Genomic DNA, 15,728 nt, shown 5'->3' on the forward strand with positions numbered 1-15,728 from the left:
ATTGGATAATAATATGAAGCATAAAGCACAATGTTCAAGTAGAGGGTACAACGGGTTGCGGGAGAGTGGACCGCTATAGATAGATGGGGGAAGGTGATGGAGATGTTGGAGAAGATGGCGGAGGTGTTGGTGTAGATCGCGGTGATGATGATGGCCACGGCAGCGTTCCGGTGCCACCGGAAGAGAAGGGGAGAGGGGGCCCCTTCATCTTCTTCTTCCTTGACCTCCCTAGATGGGAGAAGGGTTTCCCCTCTGGTCCTTGGCCTCCATGGCATGGGAGGGGCGAGAGGCCCTCCGAGATTGGATCTGTCTCTCTGTCTCTCTCTGTTTCTGCATTCTGTTATTCTTCCCTTTCACCGTTTCTTATATTCCTGGAGATCCATAACTCCGATTGGGCTGAAATTTTAACACGATCTCTATACGGATATTAGCTTTCTTGCAGCGAAAGAAGGGAATCAACCGCCTTACGGGCGGCCCACGAGGGTCAGGGGCGCGCTCAGGGGGCAGGCGCGCCCCCTGCCTCGTGGCCACCTCGGGCACCGTCTCGCATGGATTTTTATTCCCAAAAATCATATATATTCCAAAAAAATCTCCTTCAGTTTTTATCCCGTTTGGACTCCGTTTGATATGGATATTCTGTGAACCAAAAAACATGCAACAAACAAGAACTGGCACTGGGCACTGGATCAGTATGTTAGTCCCAAAAATAGTATAAAAAGTGGCCAAAAGTATATGAAAGTTGTAGAATATTGGCATGGAACAATCAATAATTATAGATACAACGGAGACGTATCAAGGTCCACTGGTCAAAGCCCGTCCATGGAAAGTCAAAGGGCTAGATCTTGTGGTCAACCGCTCCAGGGTTAGGCGGGACGGGGGCCCTGGGGGGTAGCAATGCCATCGGAGCATCGCACCGGCCCCTCATACATGCGTGGTGGTGTTGTGGCATGTCCGAAGAGGCGGCACGCGTCTCCAGGACATGGCCCCCCTCAGGAAGGCGCCGCCGCCGGCACCTGGAGGGGGGAAACGGACGTGTCGGGTCTACACGGAGGGGATGTAGCTGTGGGTTTGGCCCGGATGTTGCTCCCAGGTGTCCCTCTAGGCTGACCTGACACAACCGGGTGGAGAGGTCCACTGGTCAAAGCCCGTCCGTGAAATGTCAAAGGGCTAGATCTCATGGTCAACCGCTCCAGGGTTAGGCGGGACGGGGGCCCTAGGGGGTAGCAATGCGACCGGAGCGTCGCACCGGCCCCTCATACATGCGGGGTGGTGTTGTGGCATGTCCGAAGAGGTGACACGCATCTCCAGGGCGTGTCCCCCCTCACGAACGGAGCCGCGGCCGGCACCTGGAGGGCGAAGCGGACACGTCGGGGCTACACGGAGGGGATGTAGCCGTGGGTTTGGCCCGGATGTTGCTCCTAGGTGTCCCTCTAGGCTGACCTGACACAACCGGGTGGAGAGGTCCACTGGTCAAAGCCCGTCCATGGAAAGTCAAAGGGCTAGATCTCGTGGTCAACCGCTCTAGGGTTAGGCGGGACGGGGGCCTGCGGGGTTGCAATGCCACCAGAGCGTCGCATCGGCCCCTCAAATATGCGGGGTGGTGTTGTGGCATGTCCAAAGAGGCGGCACGCGTCTCTGAGGTGTGGCCCCCCCTCACGGACGGCGCCGCCGCCGGCACCTAGAGGGGGAAACGGACGCGTCGGGTCTACACGAAGGGGTTTTTGCAGTGGGTTTGCCCCGGGCGTTGCTCACGGACGTCTGCGGTAACGGCGCGGCATGAATATTATTGAAGAATCGGAGCGCAGTAAAATTATGAGTCGTGAAGGGATAGCTAGCCCCCGATTGCCGTGGACCACACCGGAGGGGGGAAACGGCCGTGTGAGCAGCCTTGGGTAGGGTCTTACGCTAGGTTAGACTACTGGATTATAATAAATTAGTAGTAGATTTATTTTAAAAATTTAAATTTGTTGCTAATAAAAAAATAGAAAAAATAAAAAAAAACATGCCTATGGCTAAGCCGTCGGCATAGGTGCCATGTGGCGTCTTCTCCTATGCCGACGGCTAGGCATAGCTAACCTTATCCATCCGCCGGGCGCCCCATCCTCTCGTTCCCCTCATCTCTCCCCGACACCGATCCCGCGCGCCCGACCCTTGCTGCCACCACCGCCGCATTCGGCCCGCCCCTGCCGCTGCCTACTCCACCCCTGCCTCCCCCGCCACCGTCTCCACCCGCCGTCACCCCCGCCGTCCCTGCCACCGTCTCCCCGCCGTCTCTACCCCTTCCTCCCCCACTGCCATCTCCTCCCTCCGTCGCCCCGCCCTCCCTCGACCGCGCCGCCGCCCCGGCCTCCCCCTACCCCACCGCCGCCCCGGCCTCCCCCCTGACCACGCGCCGTCCGTGGCTCCTACCGGCCCGCGCGCCCGGCCCTCCCGTCCCCGGCCGCCCCTGCCCTCCCGTCCCCGGCCGCCCCTGCCACAGCAGGCCCTCCACCGCCGCCCCCTACTCGCCCGCTGCACCGGCCGCCCCTGCCTCACCGTCCCCAGTCGCCCCGGTGAGCTTTTTTTTCTTTTTTCTTTTGCATTTTTTACTGCTTGTTATGTGATAGATGCATGTGTATTGAAATATGGATGAATGGATGGATTGATGTATATTGGTTAGTTTTGTCTTTGGTCAAGTTAGTGATGTTGTCAAATAGCTATGTGAGATGCGCTAAAAAAATTTGAAGAACAAAATTGGTATATCTGAGATGTTGTAAAATAGCTATAGTTTCATTTTGTGATGTTGACAAAATTGGTATCTGATGAGTAGTTATTTTATCATGATGATCTTGCTAAAAAATTGAAGAACAAAATTTGACACTTGATGAAAATTAGGATTTGAAGTATCATGATGATCTAAAACCTTGACTACATGTCATTAGCAATATGATTTTTTCATAGTTTGAAGTGTCAATGCTTTATGTGATGTGATGCCCTCAAATTTTTTGACTCGGTAAAATTTACAGGCTTTGTGGTATTTCATCTCCCTGGAGCCTTCGTCGTCTAGGTTTCGTCCGTGATCCTGCCGCTGCTCGACTACTTCCTCTACAGCGGAGGGTGAGCTGCGAATCCACCTTCACCTCCTACCCTCTTTTAAGTAGATTTCATTTTCACAACAAGTCATGTAACCTAGGTGTCTCCCGTCAGAAAGGGTTGCATCGATAAATATGCATTCAATTGCATATTTATCACCGTAGCTCTTTTGGATTGTCCAGCGCTTTCCACGGATAGCCCGAGGATGTGTAGATTGGGTACGTTGTTCATGCTCTACCCCGTTCCGAGACAGGATTTCGGCGGCGCCTCCCTGTTGTTCTCCGGATGCACATTCTCTCGGCATTTTGCCGGGACGTGTATTTGGAGAATAGCAGGGAGGTGCTGCCGAAATTTTTTCTCGGAATGGGGTAGATCATGGACAACGTACTCAATCTACACATTCTCGGGTGGGATTAGGACCCATCTTTTCCTATTAGAGATGTAGGTGGATTAAATGTCGTTTCTCTTCAACCTTGTAAAAAATAAAATATTGATGTGAGTAATTTAAATGAATCCTTAATTTTGTTGTGTGGCTTCCAATATAGCAAAGATGGCAGATAATCAGTGGATGTATAGTGGGTTTTTCCATCGGAATCAAGTAAAGAGTGGGTCATGAAAACTGATGTGTTTTTGAAAGAGATATTCCATAGTCCAATGAGGATTTTGCCAGAATGCCCGTGTGCCAAATGTAAGAGACATATGCATAGAGATAAGAGTGAGATGACTAAGCACCTTCGCACGCATGGATTTATGCCCAACTTTAATATGCTGATAAACTTTGTCCAGCGGGACCGTGGTAGAGAGGAGGTGATACGACAACGCGTCGCTGGTTATGAGGACGATGGGGTTAGAGACATGCTAGATGATGTCTTTGCTGCACAGCCGACACCTCCGTCACATTCAGCGAATGAACCGGAGGAGCCGGAGGAAACCGCAAAGGCCTTCCTGGATATCTTGGCCTCGTCAAAGAAAACTTTTTATGAGGGTGCCAAGCTATCTATGCTGGATGCCATCTCGCAACTGATGGCAGTCAAGGCTGAGTACGGCTATAGCCGAGGTTGCTTCGAAGCATTTCTAGGAGTATGGGCTAACAGCCTGCCTAAGGGCCATGAACTACCGAAAACCATGTACGCTACGAAGACAATCATGAAGGTGCTCTCCATGGATTATGAGAAAATACATGTTTGTCCAAAGAATTGCCTTTTATTTTGGCATGAGTATGCGGATGACAACTACTGTATGAAGTGCGGTTCCTCTCGGTATAATGAGGTGGTCGATGAGCATGGTCAGAAGCAGCAGCTAAAAATCCCTGTGAAGGTTCTTCGGTATCTTGATTTTATAAAAGACTGCAGCGCCTTTTCATCACCGAGGAGTCTGCCAAAATGATGAAGTGGCACAAGGAAGGGAAAATGTACAATCCAAAAAAATTGTACATCCATCAGAAGGTGAAGCATGGAAGTCATTCGATATAGACTACCCGGAGGAAGCAGCCGAGGCTGGGAATGTCAGAATTGCTATAACATGTGATTGGTTCAATCCATATGGTATGTCATCTAATCCATACAGCTGCTAGCCCGTATTTGTTATTCCACTCAATCTCCCTCCCGACGCCATAATGCAACGCAAGACCATGTTTCTGTCGTTTATAAATCCAGGGCCTGAATATGCGGGGAAGAATTTGAGTGTGTTTATGCAGCCGTTGGTGGATGATTTGCACCATTCTTGGTACTTCCCGAGGTTGACATACGACCGGCATCTACAGAAAAAAAATTGATGAAATTTTGGCTACAATATTGCATGCAGGACTTTCCCGGCTATGCCCTGTTCCGTGGATGGTGTACAAGTGGAAAGATGCCTTGCCCAGTGTGCATGCAGGCCTTGATTTTCATTTGGCTGAAGAACGGTGGCAAGTATGTTGCCTTTGACCTGCATCGACAGTTCCTCCCTCCAGACCATCCTGATAGGGAAGACAAGAAGAACTTCACAAAAGGCAAAGTTGTCCATGAAGTAAACGAGATTCCAACATTTTCTGGTGCGGATGTGCTTGCTCAGCTGAAAGCTCTTAAGCCTGCCGGCGAAGGGAAAGGCAAAGGCAAAGGCAAAGCCACAGGTGACGACGAGGGCGAGGGAAAAGGGAAAGGTAAAGGGAAAAATGTTTTGAAGTTTATGGTGAGATGCACAACTGGACTCACATTACCCCCTTCACGCAGCTTCCCTATTTTATGGACCTGAAACTTCCATACAACATTGACATGATGCACACCGAAAATAATGTCGCAGAGTCCCTTTTTTGCATGATCCTGTGCAGAATCATTGGCAGTACGGTCCTGAGAGACAAAACAAGCATCTGAGACAGAAATGTGGATACAAAGCTAAGATTGAAGCTTCCAGAGATGAGCAATTATCCTAGAGGAGGTGGCAGACCTCAGGACAGCCTACTATCCGGACCATGTTCCCACGTTGCACAATAAGGTGTCTCGATACAATACAGAAGAACCGAAGTATAAACCCAAGCTGCCTCTATTCATCAGGAAAGGTGGCAGGGCTGGATGCTCGACACCTTATCTCATGCCACGAGATGAGTGGGAGGATGTCATGTTCTATATCTTGCACAACATCAAGGAAGTTGAGGATGAGTGGATGAGGTAATACCTTTGCACCATTCTTTTAGTCAATTTGTTATGTTCACTTTGCCTAGTTCTTATACCGCTTTTCTTATTGTAGTCGATTCGTTGATGAAGAGTGGACGGGAATGCTGCCTCCTACTGAAGCGGAGGAACTTGCTCTTCTCCGAAAGGGTGCTGATGGAAGGAAAAATTTCGTTGCGTGGTTCATGGAGAAAGTAATTTTTCGCACTCCCCTATTACCTATTTCACCATACAATTCCAATTAAACTCATGCACCCTATAATTTCAATTAAACTTGTAGGGAAATTATATGAACGAATCAATGGATGAAGAATTGAGATGGGTTTCCATGGGTTTTGACCCTGCCGTCATGACATGCCAAAAGTATGATGTGAATGGGTATCGCTTCCATACAGAGAAGCACCAGAACAGTCGGCCTGATCCCAAAACCATAAATACCAAAGTCTTCACTGAAGGAGATAATAAAGTAGATTACTACGGAAGGGTAGGAAAAATATACGAGCTTACATTCAAACGTGGACGCGAACCCCTAAGTCTCACTGTGTTCAAATGCCGATGGTTCGACCCCAAAAAGGGTCTGAGACATACGCCTTCTATTTTTAGTTGAAGTTAAACCATCAACCGTCTATGCCGGAGCTGATCTCTTTATCGCCGCTACCTAGGCCACACAAGTATATTATCTGCCTTACCCATGCCAGAAAGAGTACCTAAAGGGTTGGGAAGTTGTGTTCAAGGTGTTGCCACATGGTAAGCTACCGGACCTGTACGATGATGATTACTACAACATAAACCCCATGACATACGAGGGAGTGTTTGTTCAAGAGGAACATGATGACGTGGTCCGAAACAACAAGGATGATGACTTGGGTTATGTTGACCTGGACCCAAACGACGACGACGCACGGATTGATGGTGAGGCAGTTGTGAATTAAAGAGACATAATTATGCTTGAAAAGTTAAATGAAGACGCTGACGATGAGGAAGAGCCTCCACCTCCGTCAGACAACGAAGAAGATATGCCTGATGGTGATGATGAGACCGGTCGACAAATAGATTACAATAGTGATGATTCATATGGGTTCTAGAAAATTTAAGTTCTTTTAATGATCATTACAATAGTATGCTTAATGTGCTCTTCTGTCATTAATGTTTTTCCTGTATGCTTGTTTATTTGATATCCTTACTAATTGTTTATTCTCTTCTTAATGCAGGTTTGCTAATCATGGGCAAGTCCAGCGGCGCCAGTTTCCTCAGTAAATTCAAAGAACTTACTTAGAGTGGACGAGCCCACAAGGTAATTCCCTCCTGACTACGCGAGGATGACACCTCACAGGGAGGTGGAGTGGTCAGGGGAGGAGACCCTAGAGGAGGAGGGGGTGGGGGAGAACCCCTACATGAGGAGGAGGTGTGGGGAGAGGCAGCCGCGGAAAAAAACTCCGGGTCGTGTCCAAAATAGGAGGGTCTTCTTCGATGCCCTCCTATACTGAGGCACCTTCTGAGTCTGAGGAGGAGGAGTATGTTCCTGATGGCGATGAGGAGGAGGGTGAGGAGGCGGAGGGCGAGGAGGAGGAGGCCAAGGAGGAGGAGGCCGAGGAGAAGGGTGAGGAGGTGGGCGAGGAGGCGTGGAGGGGAGGTTGACCCCGAGTTGTGGGGTGACTTGCCACCGGGTGCTCCGCAGGGGTGGTTGCGTGGTACTGCCGGAGTACCTACACCACCTTCTATCGAGGCGCACAAGTGGCTCATTGAACCTGCGGGGACAGAGTAAGTGCCTAACAATCATATTTTCAACACATGACAACATTTTCTTATTGTACACACGGCAATCCTTTAATTCTTTTGCAGTAACTGGATCCTTCGCGGAAAGGGCCGTAAACCGAACGGCCTTATCACTGTCCTCTTGAAGGAGTTTTGGCCGGGCCTATTCTGCCTGCGGCCAGATAGGGACCCGCAGCTGCGGGCTTTGGCCATGAGCTGGCCCCACTACGAGGCTTACAGCCACGCGGAGTACGGGATGTCCGCTAAGGCCGTGATCACCAAATTTTGGGTAAGTTCTCTTCTGAATCACTTGTCTTCAGTTTCGTTCATAGTTTATCATTGAATCACTCAACTCATGCCTTGTTTGCTTCTGGTTTATGCATGATTGCAGCAACTCTATAAAGTTCATGACGAGCACAAGCCCATAGCCGACGTGGTCTTGCTTGGGGCTGCGAAGAAGAAAGCTCGTTAGTTGCAGTACGAGGTGCGTTGGGTTGCCGTCTCGCAGTACTATCACATCTACCTGCACCAAAAGATGACCAAAACTCAAGCGCAGAGGCAACGACTTACCTTGAGAAGGGAGCAATTCATGAAGGTAACTATTACTGACTTTTGATTGTTTCAAGCAGTCAACTATATGTTTCGTGCTCACATGTCATGCTTCAAAAATTTGCATAGGTTGTTCCTCATTGGTGCTATGGAAGGCATGACGGATAGGCGAGTTTGGTGGATAGGTGGCTCAGCGACGATGCAGAGTTTTCTGCCAAGAGCAGCAAGACCCGGGCTAACCGTGGAAAAGACGGGACACATGGCCAAGGAAACTGGAACCACAGGGGCCTCAAGGCCATGAAGGTATATCTATATGGATGCATTTTTGTTCTTATTTACCGTCATGTTCTTATGTATGGCTAACTTTTGTTTGACATTGCAGGAGGACAAGTTGAAGAGGCCGCTCTCAGACATTGAGTCATGGAAGCTGGCCCGCGAGCGGAGTGATCGCAAGGACGACGAGAGCCAGTACTACGGCAAGACCGAGGAGTGATACGTGATACGTCCATTTTGCATCATGCTTTTATATCGATATTTATTGCATTATGGACTGTCATTCCACTTTATGTCACAATACTTATGGCTATTCTCTCTTATTTTACAAGGTTTACATAAGGAGGGAGAATGCCGGCAGCTGGAATTCTGGTCTAGAAAAGGAGCAAATATTAGAGACCTATTCTGCGCAACTCCAAAAGTCCTGAAACTCCACGGAATGTCTTAAAAGAAATAAAGAAAAATCCATGCCAAAGATGAAGGCCAAGGGGCCCACACCCTGCTTACGAGGGTGGGGGGCGCCCCCCCTAGGGCGCGCCCCCTACCTCGTGGGCCCCCTGGTGGCTCTCCGACGCCCATCTTCTCCTATATGAGGTCTTTCGATGAGAAAAAAATAGAGAGGCACTTTTCGGGACGAGACTCCGCCGCCACGAGGCGGAACCTTGGCGGATCCAATCTAGATCTCCGGCAGAGCTGTTTTGCCGGGGAAACTTCCCTCCGGGAGGGGGAAATCATCACCATCGTCATCACCAACTCTCCTCTCATCGGGAGAGGGCAATCTCCATCAACATCTTCACCAGCACCATCTCATCTCCAAACCCTAGTTCATCTCTTGTATCCAATTCTTGTCTCAAAGTCCGGGATTGGTGCTAGTAGGTTGCTAGTAGTGTTGATTACTCCTTGTAGTTGATGCTAGTTGGTTTAATTGGTGGAAGATCATATGTTTAGATCCTATATGCATATCATTACCCCTCTGATTATGAACATGAATATGCTTTGTGAGTAATTGCGTTCATTCCTGAGGACAAGGGAGAAGTCTTGCTATGAGTAGTCATGTGAATTTGGTATTCGTTTGATATTTTGATAAGATGTATGTTGTCTAGCCTCTAGTGGTGTTATGTGAACGTCGACTACATAACACTTCACCATTATTTGGGCCTAGAGGAAGGCATTGGGAAGTAATAAGTAGATGATGGGTTGCTAGAGTGACAGAAGCTTAAACCCTAGTTTATGCGTTGCTTCGTAAGGGGCTGATTTGGATCCATATGTTTCATGCTATGGTTAGGTTTACCTCAATACTTTTGTTGTAGTTGTGGATGCTTGCAATAGATGCTAATCATAAGTGGGATGCTTGTTCAAGTAAGAACAACACCCAAGCACCGGTCCACCCACATATCAAATTATCAAAGTATCGAACGCGAATCAATGAACGTGATGAAAACTAGCTTGACGATATTCCATGTGTCCTCGGGAGCGCTTTTCCTATTATAAGAGTTTGTTCCGGCTTGTCCTTTGCTACAAAAGGATTAGGCCACCTTGCTGCACTTTATTTACTTTTGTTACTTGTTGCTCGTTACAAGTTATCCTATCACAAAACTATCTGTTACCACTTATTTCAGTACTTGCAAAGAATACCTTGCTGAAAACCGCTTATCATTTCCTTCTGCTCCTCGTTGGGTTCGACACTCTTACTTATCGAAAGGACTACGATAGATCCCCTATACTTGTGGGTCATCAAGACTCTTTTCTGGCGCCGTTGCCGGGGAGTGTAGCGCCTTTGGTAGGTGGAATTTGGTAAGGAAAAATTTATATAGTGTGCTGAAATCTACTGTCACTTGTTACTATGGAAAGTAATTCTCTGAGGGGCTTGTTCGGGGTATCTTCACCCCGACCAGTAGAAAATGAAATTTCTTATGAGTATCCTTCGGGTATGATAGAAAAACAGCTAGCTAACCCTTTTACAAGAGATGGAACAAAGCATCATGATGAGCACTTAATATATGTGGATGAAGTTTGTGGATTATTTAAGCTTGCAGGTATACCCGATGATGTTGCTAAGAAGAAGATCTTCCCTTTATCTTTGAAGGGAGACGCATTGATACGGTATAGGCTATGTGATGATATGAGATCATGGGACTATAAAAGATTGAAGCTGGAATTTCATCAAAAGTATTACCCTATGCATCTTGTTCATCGTGATCGCAATTATATATATAATTTCTGGCCTCGCGAAGGAGAAAGCATCGCTCAAGCTTGGGGGAGGCTTAAATCAATGTTATATTCATGCCCCAATCATGAGCTCCCGAGAGAAATAATTATGCAAAGTTTTTATGCTCGACTTTCTGAAAACAATCGCACCATGCTCGATACTTCTTGTGCTGGCTCTTTTATGATGAAGACTATTGAATTCAGATGGAATTTATTGGATAGAATTAAACGCAACTCTAAAGATTGGGACCTCGACGAAGGTAAGGAGTCAGGTATGACACCTAAGTTTGATTGTGTTAAATCTTTTATGGATATCGATATTTTCCGTAAGTTTAATACTAAATATGGACTTGACTCTGAGATAGTAGCTTCTTTCTGTGAATCTTTTGCTACTTATGTTGATCTCCCTAAGGAGAAGTGGTTTAAATATCATCCTCCCATAGAAGTAAAAGTAGCTGCACCTATTAAAGTTGAAGAAAAGACTGTCACTTATAATGATCCTATTGTTCCTACTCCTTATATTGAGAAACCACCTTTCCCTGTTAGAATAAAGGATGATGCTAAAGCTTCAACTGTTGTTCGTAAAATCAATATTAGAACTTATACACATCCTGAACAAGTTAAAGTAGAGCCTATATTGCTATTTTTAAAGATCTCTTGTCTGATAATATTGATGGGCACGTTATTCAGTTCGAAGGTGAAACTGCTAGAATTGCTAAACCTTGTGCTAAAGATAAACATAGACCTGCACTACTAGGGAAAAGGCTAGCAGCAGCGCGGGTTTTAGGTGTATCAGCAGCGCGGGGACCGACACTACTAATAAGGCGCTACAGCTAATAGTTAGTAGTAGCGTGTGCCACCCACACTACTGCTATTAAAGACTCGCGCTACTACTAATAAAGTGGTAGTAGCGTGCCTATAAAACCAGCGCTACTAGTATCCTAAATACTAGTAGGGAACTTTTTCCCAGCGCTACTAGTTTCCTAAATACTAGTAGGGAACTTTTTCGCAACGTAACAAATTAGGAATAAAAAAAATAAAAATAGATGCAGTATTCATGAATGGAGATCAGAGACACGTCCAGTGCAAAATAAATCTCACAGAACTATCTTAACACTAGCAGTGTTCATGGATGCAACATTGAATATCTCAACTCGAAGAGATCACGAGGACGCACACAACCATCCTCAAAAGGTTGGTACCTTCCCTAGCGTTTCACCACCAACCTAACCAGACCACTTCTCTAGATGTATGTACAAAGCGTCGAGGTCCTCCACCTTGAGGAACTCCGGACGGTGGCGTCGTCCTCCGCCTCGGTGATCGGACGGTGGCGTCGAGGTCCTCCACCCCAGGGACCTCCTGCGTCACAATCACCTGGACGATAATCAGTATGACGCGGTCGCGGGGCTTCATGGTGAAGTCTACCTCCGAGTAGTTGAAGAGCACGACTCCCATCGGGCCGCAGTAGTCCTCGTCGATCACCCTGCACCCAGTCGAGAACGTGAAAACTTGTTAGTTCGCGCCCTCGTGCAGATCCAGTAGGGTATTTTTTCTTCAATTTCTGTCTCTTTTAGTCTATTATTAATCTTCAAAACGGAAAAACACCTACTAAATGCATACCCTAGCTGTACGTGTTCATGATATCTTCTTGTTTTGGTGCATTCAAGAAATACTAGTGTATTTGAGCTATATATGCTTGAAATATTTGACAGTTAACATCTGTTCAAAATTTATCATTTCATGGATAGGGAAATCGCCAACAAAGGACATCACAAAATTGATTCCCACTGCTCTTCAAAACAGGGAACAGGCGAAGTCTATTTTTAATGTTATTTGTCCAGGTCTGCTACCATCTACTTATATACTAATCAAAAGGCAAACCAATCCACTTACGCCCAGTCTGTCAGGACTTAACTTGTACTCCTAACAGTGGGGCTGTAATATTTCCACAAGCGTTCATCTGGGCCTTATCCTACGCCATCTCCGAAGATTTAAAAATGCAAGTGTGGTTCAGATGAAGGTAAGGATAATGAGATACTTGCTTGCAGGAAAAACTCCCATGCTCGCTTGATGATGATGATGTCTCGCTTGATACTCCCTTATCCGCTGAGACGGCACTTTGTCGCCGCTGGCCACCAGCGGCATTCTGCTCAATGGCGGCCAAGGCATGCCTTGTGGCTGTCCAGGAAGCTCGAATCAGGCTGGACCTGAGAAGAAACAGAGCATGGTCATGTGATGTCCTAGCTGAATCAGAGTTCATTGCCTATGGAAATAAAATGGCCAAAAGGAGGAGCGTACAATAAGCAAAAGTGCAGAACAGCATTCACTTGTATAACAACTCCACGTCCATGTGCAGCTCTGCTGCAATGGAGCATTCATTTGCGTAGTGATTTACTGAACCAATTTGAACTTAGTTCAAGCCGAGACTATTTTACAACATCTTATCTTATCCAGAAGAAAAATAACCTATACCAGTATAGTATAACCTATACCAGTATAACAACATCCTATCTTATCCAGAAGAAAAATAACCTATATCCAGAAGATAAAACTACTCTGTATAAAGTCTCTCATTAGCCTCTTGTTAGGTACTCGAATATATTTGGCAAACACAAATCTCAGAGCCAATTAACACATCGCCGGCGTGTATTTTAGGATACAGAGCAGATAGGGTAATCAAAAAATGTATCCCCATGTTCATCAATTTACTAGCAAAGAAACTAGAGCAGAAGGTTCAGAGCAGAGCACCTGCATGAAGGAGTTAGAAGGGAGGATTCCTGAAGTGAGATTCACCCCATGACGAAGGGGCCAATCTCCCCGGCCCGCATGCCGCGGGCGATCTCGTTGCTGACCAGCAGGCATGCCGACGCCCACCAGGCGAGCACCGCCCACACCATGTCCACCATGTACGCCACCAGCCCCCACGGCATGGTCATCCTTCCCCTTCCTTGCTCTGCCTAGCCTTAGCGTTCCTTACTTTGCTGGCGTTGCCGTTGCAGTTGCAGGCAAAGCAATTTTCAAATGGGATTCACACCAACAGCAGTACAACAAGTAGAATCAGCTAGCAATTACTGAAGGAAGAATAAGAAAAAACAAATAAGAAGTTTAATTAGCTAGTCGTACAAAATAAACCTTTGAGATGGATGGATGCCCTGTTCATTCAGATGTGAAGATTGATCAGCTCAATCATGGTGAAGACGTTGGGTTGCCCGATGCAGATGCACCCACTGAAGAAATATACAGCAATTTGACTTTCAGTAAAAATTTACCCTGGCGCTTTAATCTTACTATCTATTGAAACTGACCCTCACGTTTTAATCTTAATGCTCCCCTAAGTTCCCCATCTACACATCTGCATATAGCTTTAGGATTCAGACGAACAAAAAGGCTTCTGAGATGCCACATTTTATTTTCATCAGTTAGCTACAAAACTCTCTACATATAGGCATACCAATTTTACTCAAAAACAACAATACAACAAGCAGAATCAGATAGCAGTGATTAATCCCCTTTGCAATTAATGACGGAGGAAAAACAAATCAGAAGCGTACTTAGCTAGAGAATGAACCTTTGAGATTCCCTGTTCATTCAGATCAGGCGAGAGAACAGCTGAATCATGGGGCGACGCCGACGGCGGAGAAGAAGCGGGGGTGTCAGGCGGACGGCAACGGCGCGTTCCCTCCCATGCGTCTCCTCTTGCTCAGCTGCTACTTCCTGTGCATCACCGGGAATTGCAGATCCTCCCCCGGCGCCCTCGCTCTGTCCCCCCCTGGCGTCCCCAATGGCCACGGGCAGCAGGAGCCGCCTCCGCGGCGCCAGCAGCGCTGACACGGCGCGCAGCGGGCCGCAGGCAAAGGAGGCGGCGGAGGAGCGGGATGAAGTGGTGCAAGAGCACGGTGGAGAAGAGGGTGGCCGTGTAGGAACTGCAACTATGTCGGATCTGGATGGAGGGGAGGGAGGGGCGGAGCTTGGGGGAGTATTGCGCGCGACCGATGCTCGCCGGAACCGGCCGGCGTGGGTGGTGGAGGTGGCGAGGAGATCGTGGGGAGAGGAGCCGGGGTGGGGTGGACCGAGGAACATTGTTTTTTAGTCATGTGTTCGTGGTGGGGTGGGAGTGTGGATCGGGCCGGGGTGGACACGCTTAGCAGTAGCGTGGGGGTCTTACCTGCGCTACTACTACTTACTTAGTAGTAGCGCCGGTTTTATACCCCTCGCTACTATTATGGCCTATCCGCGAGGCATTGTTGGACACCACTTAGTAGCAGCGCGGGTTTATACCCCTCGCTACTACTATCAACTTAGTAGTAGCGCGGTTTTTATACCCCTCGCTACTACTAATTAGCAGTAGCGCCCACTTTTAAACCGCGCTACTGATAAACTTCTGTGTATAAGGTTTTCCATAGTAGTGTTGTGGTAGGCGTGCCTGTTATTTCTGTTAAAATAGGAGTTCATTGTTATCATGGCTTATGTGATATGGGTGCTAGTGCTAGTGTTATACCTGGTGACTTATACAAACAAATTAAGAATGAAATTGCACCTGTTGAGTTAGAAGATATTGATGTTACTATTAAACTTGCTAATAGAGATACTATTGCACCAATTGGAATTATTAGAGATGTTGAAGTCTTGTGTGGGAAAACTAAATATCCTGCTGATTTTCTTGTTCTTACTTCTCCGCAAGATAGCTTTTGTCCCATTATATTTGGTAGACCCTTCTTAAATACTGTCAATGCTACCATAGACTGCACTAAGAATGTTGTTACTGTTGGCTTGGATGATATGGTTCATGAGTTTAATTTCTCTAAATTTAGTAAACAACATCGCGAGGAAGAATTACCTAGTAAGGATGAAATTATTGGTCTTGCTTCTATTGCCGTACCTCCTAGTGATCCTTTAGAACATTATTTGCTAACCATGAAAATGATATGTTCATGAATGAAAGAAGGGAAATAGATGAAGTATTCTTTAAACAGGAACCTATTCTGCATCACAATTTGCTTGTTGAAATTTTAGGGGATCCTCCTCCACCCAAGGGTGATCCCGTGTCTGAGCTTAAACCACTGCCTGATAATCTTAAATATGCTTATCTTGATGAAAAGAAGATATATCCTGTTATTATTAGTGCTAACCTTTGAAGAGCATGAAGAAGAAAGATTATTGAAAACTCTGAAGAAGCACCGTGCTGCTATTGGATATACTCTTGATGATCTTAAGGGCATTAGT

At 46.9% G+C, this 15,728-nt stretch overlaps 1 protein-coding gene across 1 annotated transcript; it reads right to left on the minus strand.

The window, feature by feature from the left end:
- Positions 1 to 13,294: 13,294 nt before the first annotated feature.
- On the minus strand, positions 13,295 to 13,441 carry LOC147977814 (uncharacterized). The gene has a single exon (XM_087516462.1). The coding sequence runs from the start codon at positions 13,439 to 13,441 to the stop codon at positions 13,295 to 13,297; it is 147 nt and encodes a 48-aa protein (XP_087372588.1).
- Positions 13,442 to 15,728: the final 2,287 nt, after the last annotated feature.

Source organism: Triticum urartu, chromosome 3A (genome assembly GCF_056163025.1).
Source record: "Triticum urartu cultivar PI428250 chromosome 3A, HENAU_Tu73, whole genome shotgun sequence".
NCBI lineage: Eukaryota > Viridiplantae > Streptophyta > Magnoliopsida > Poales > Poaceae > Triticum > Triticum urartu.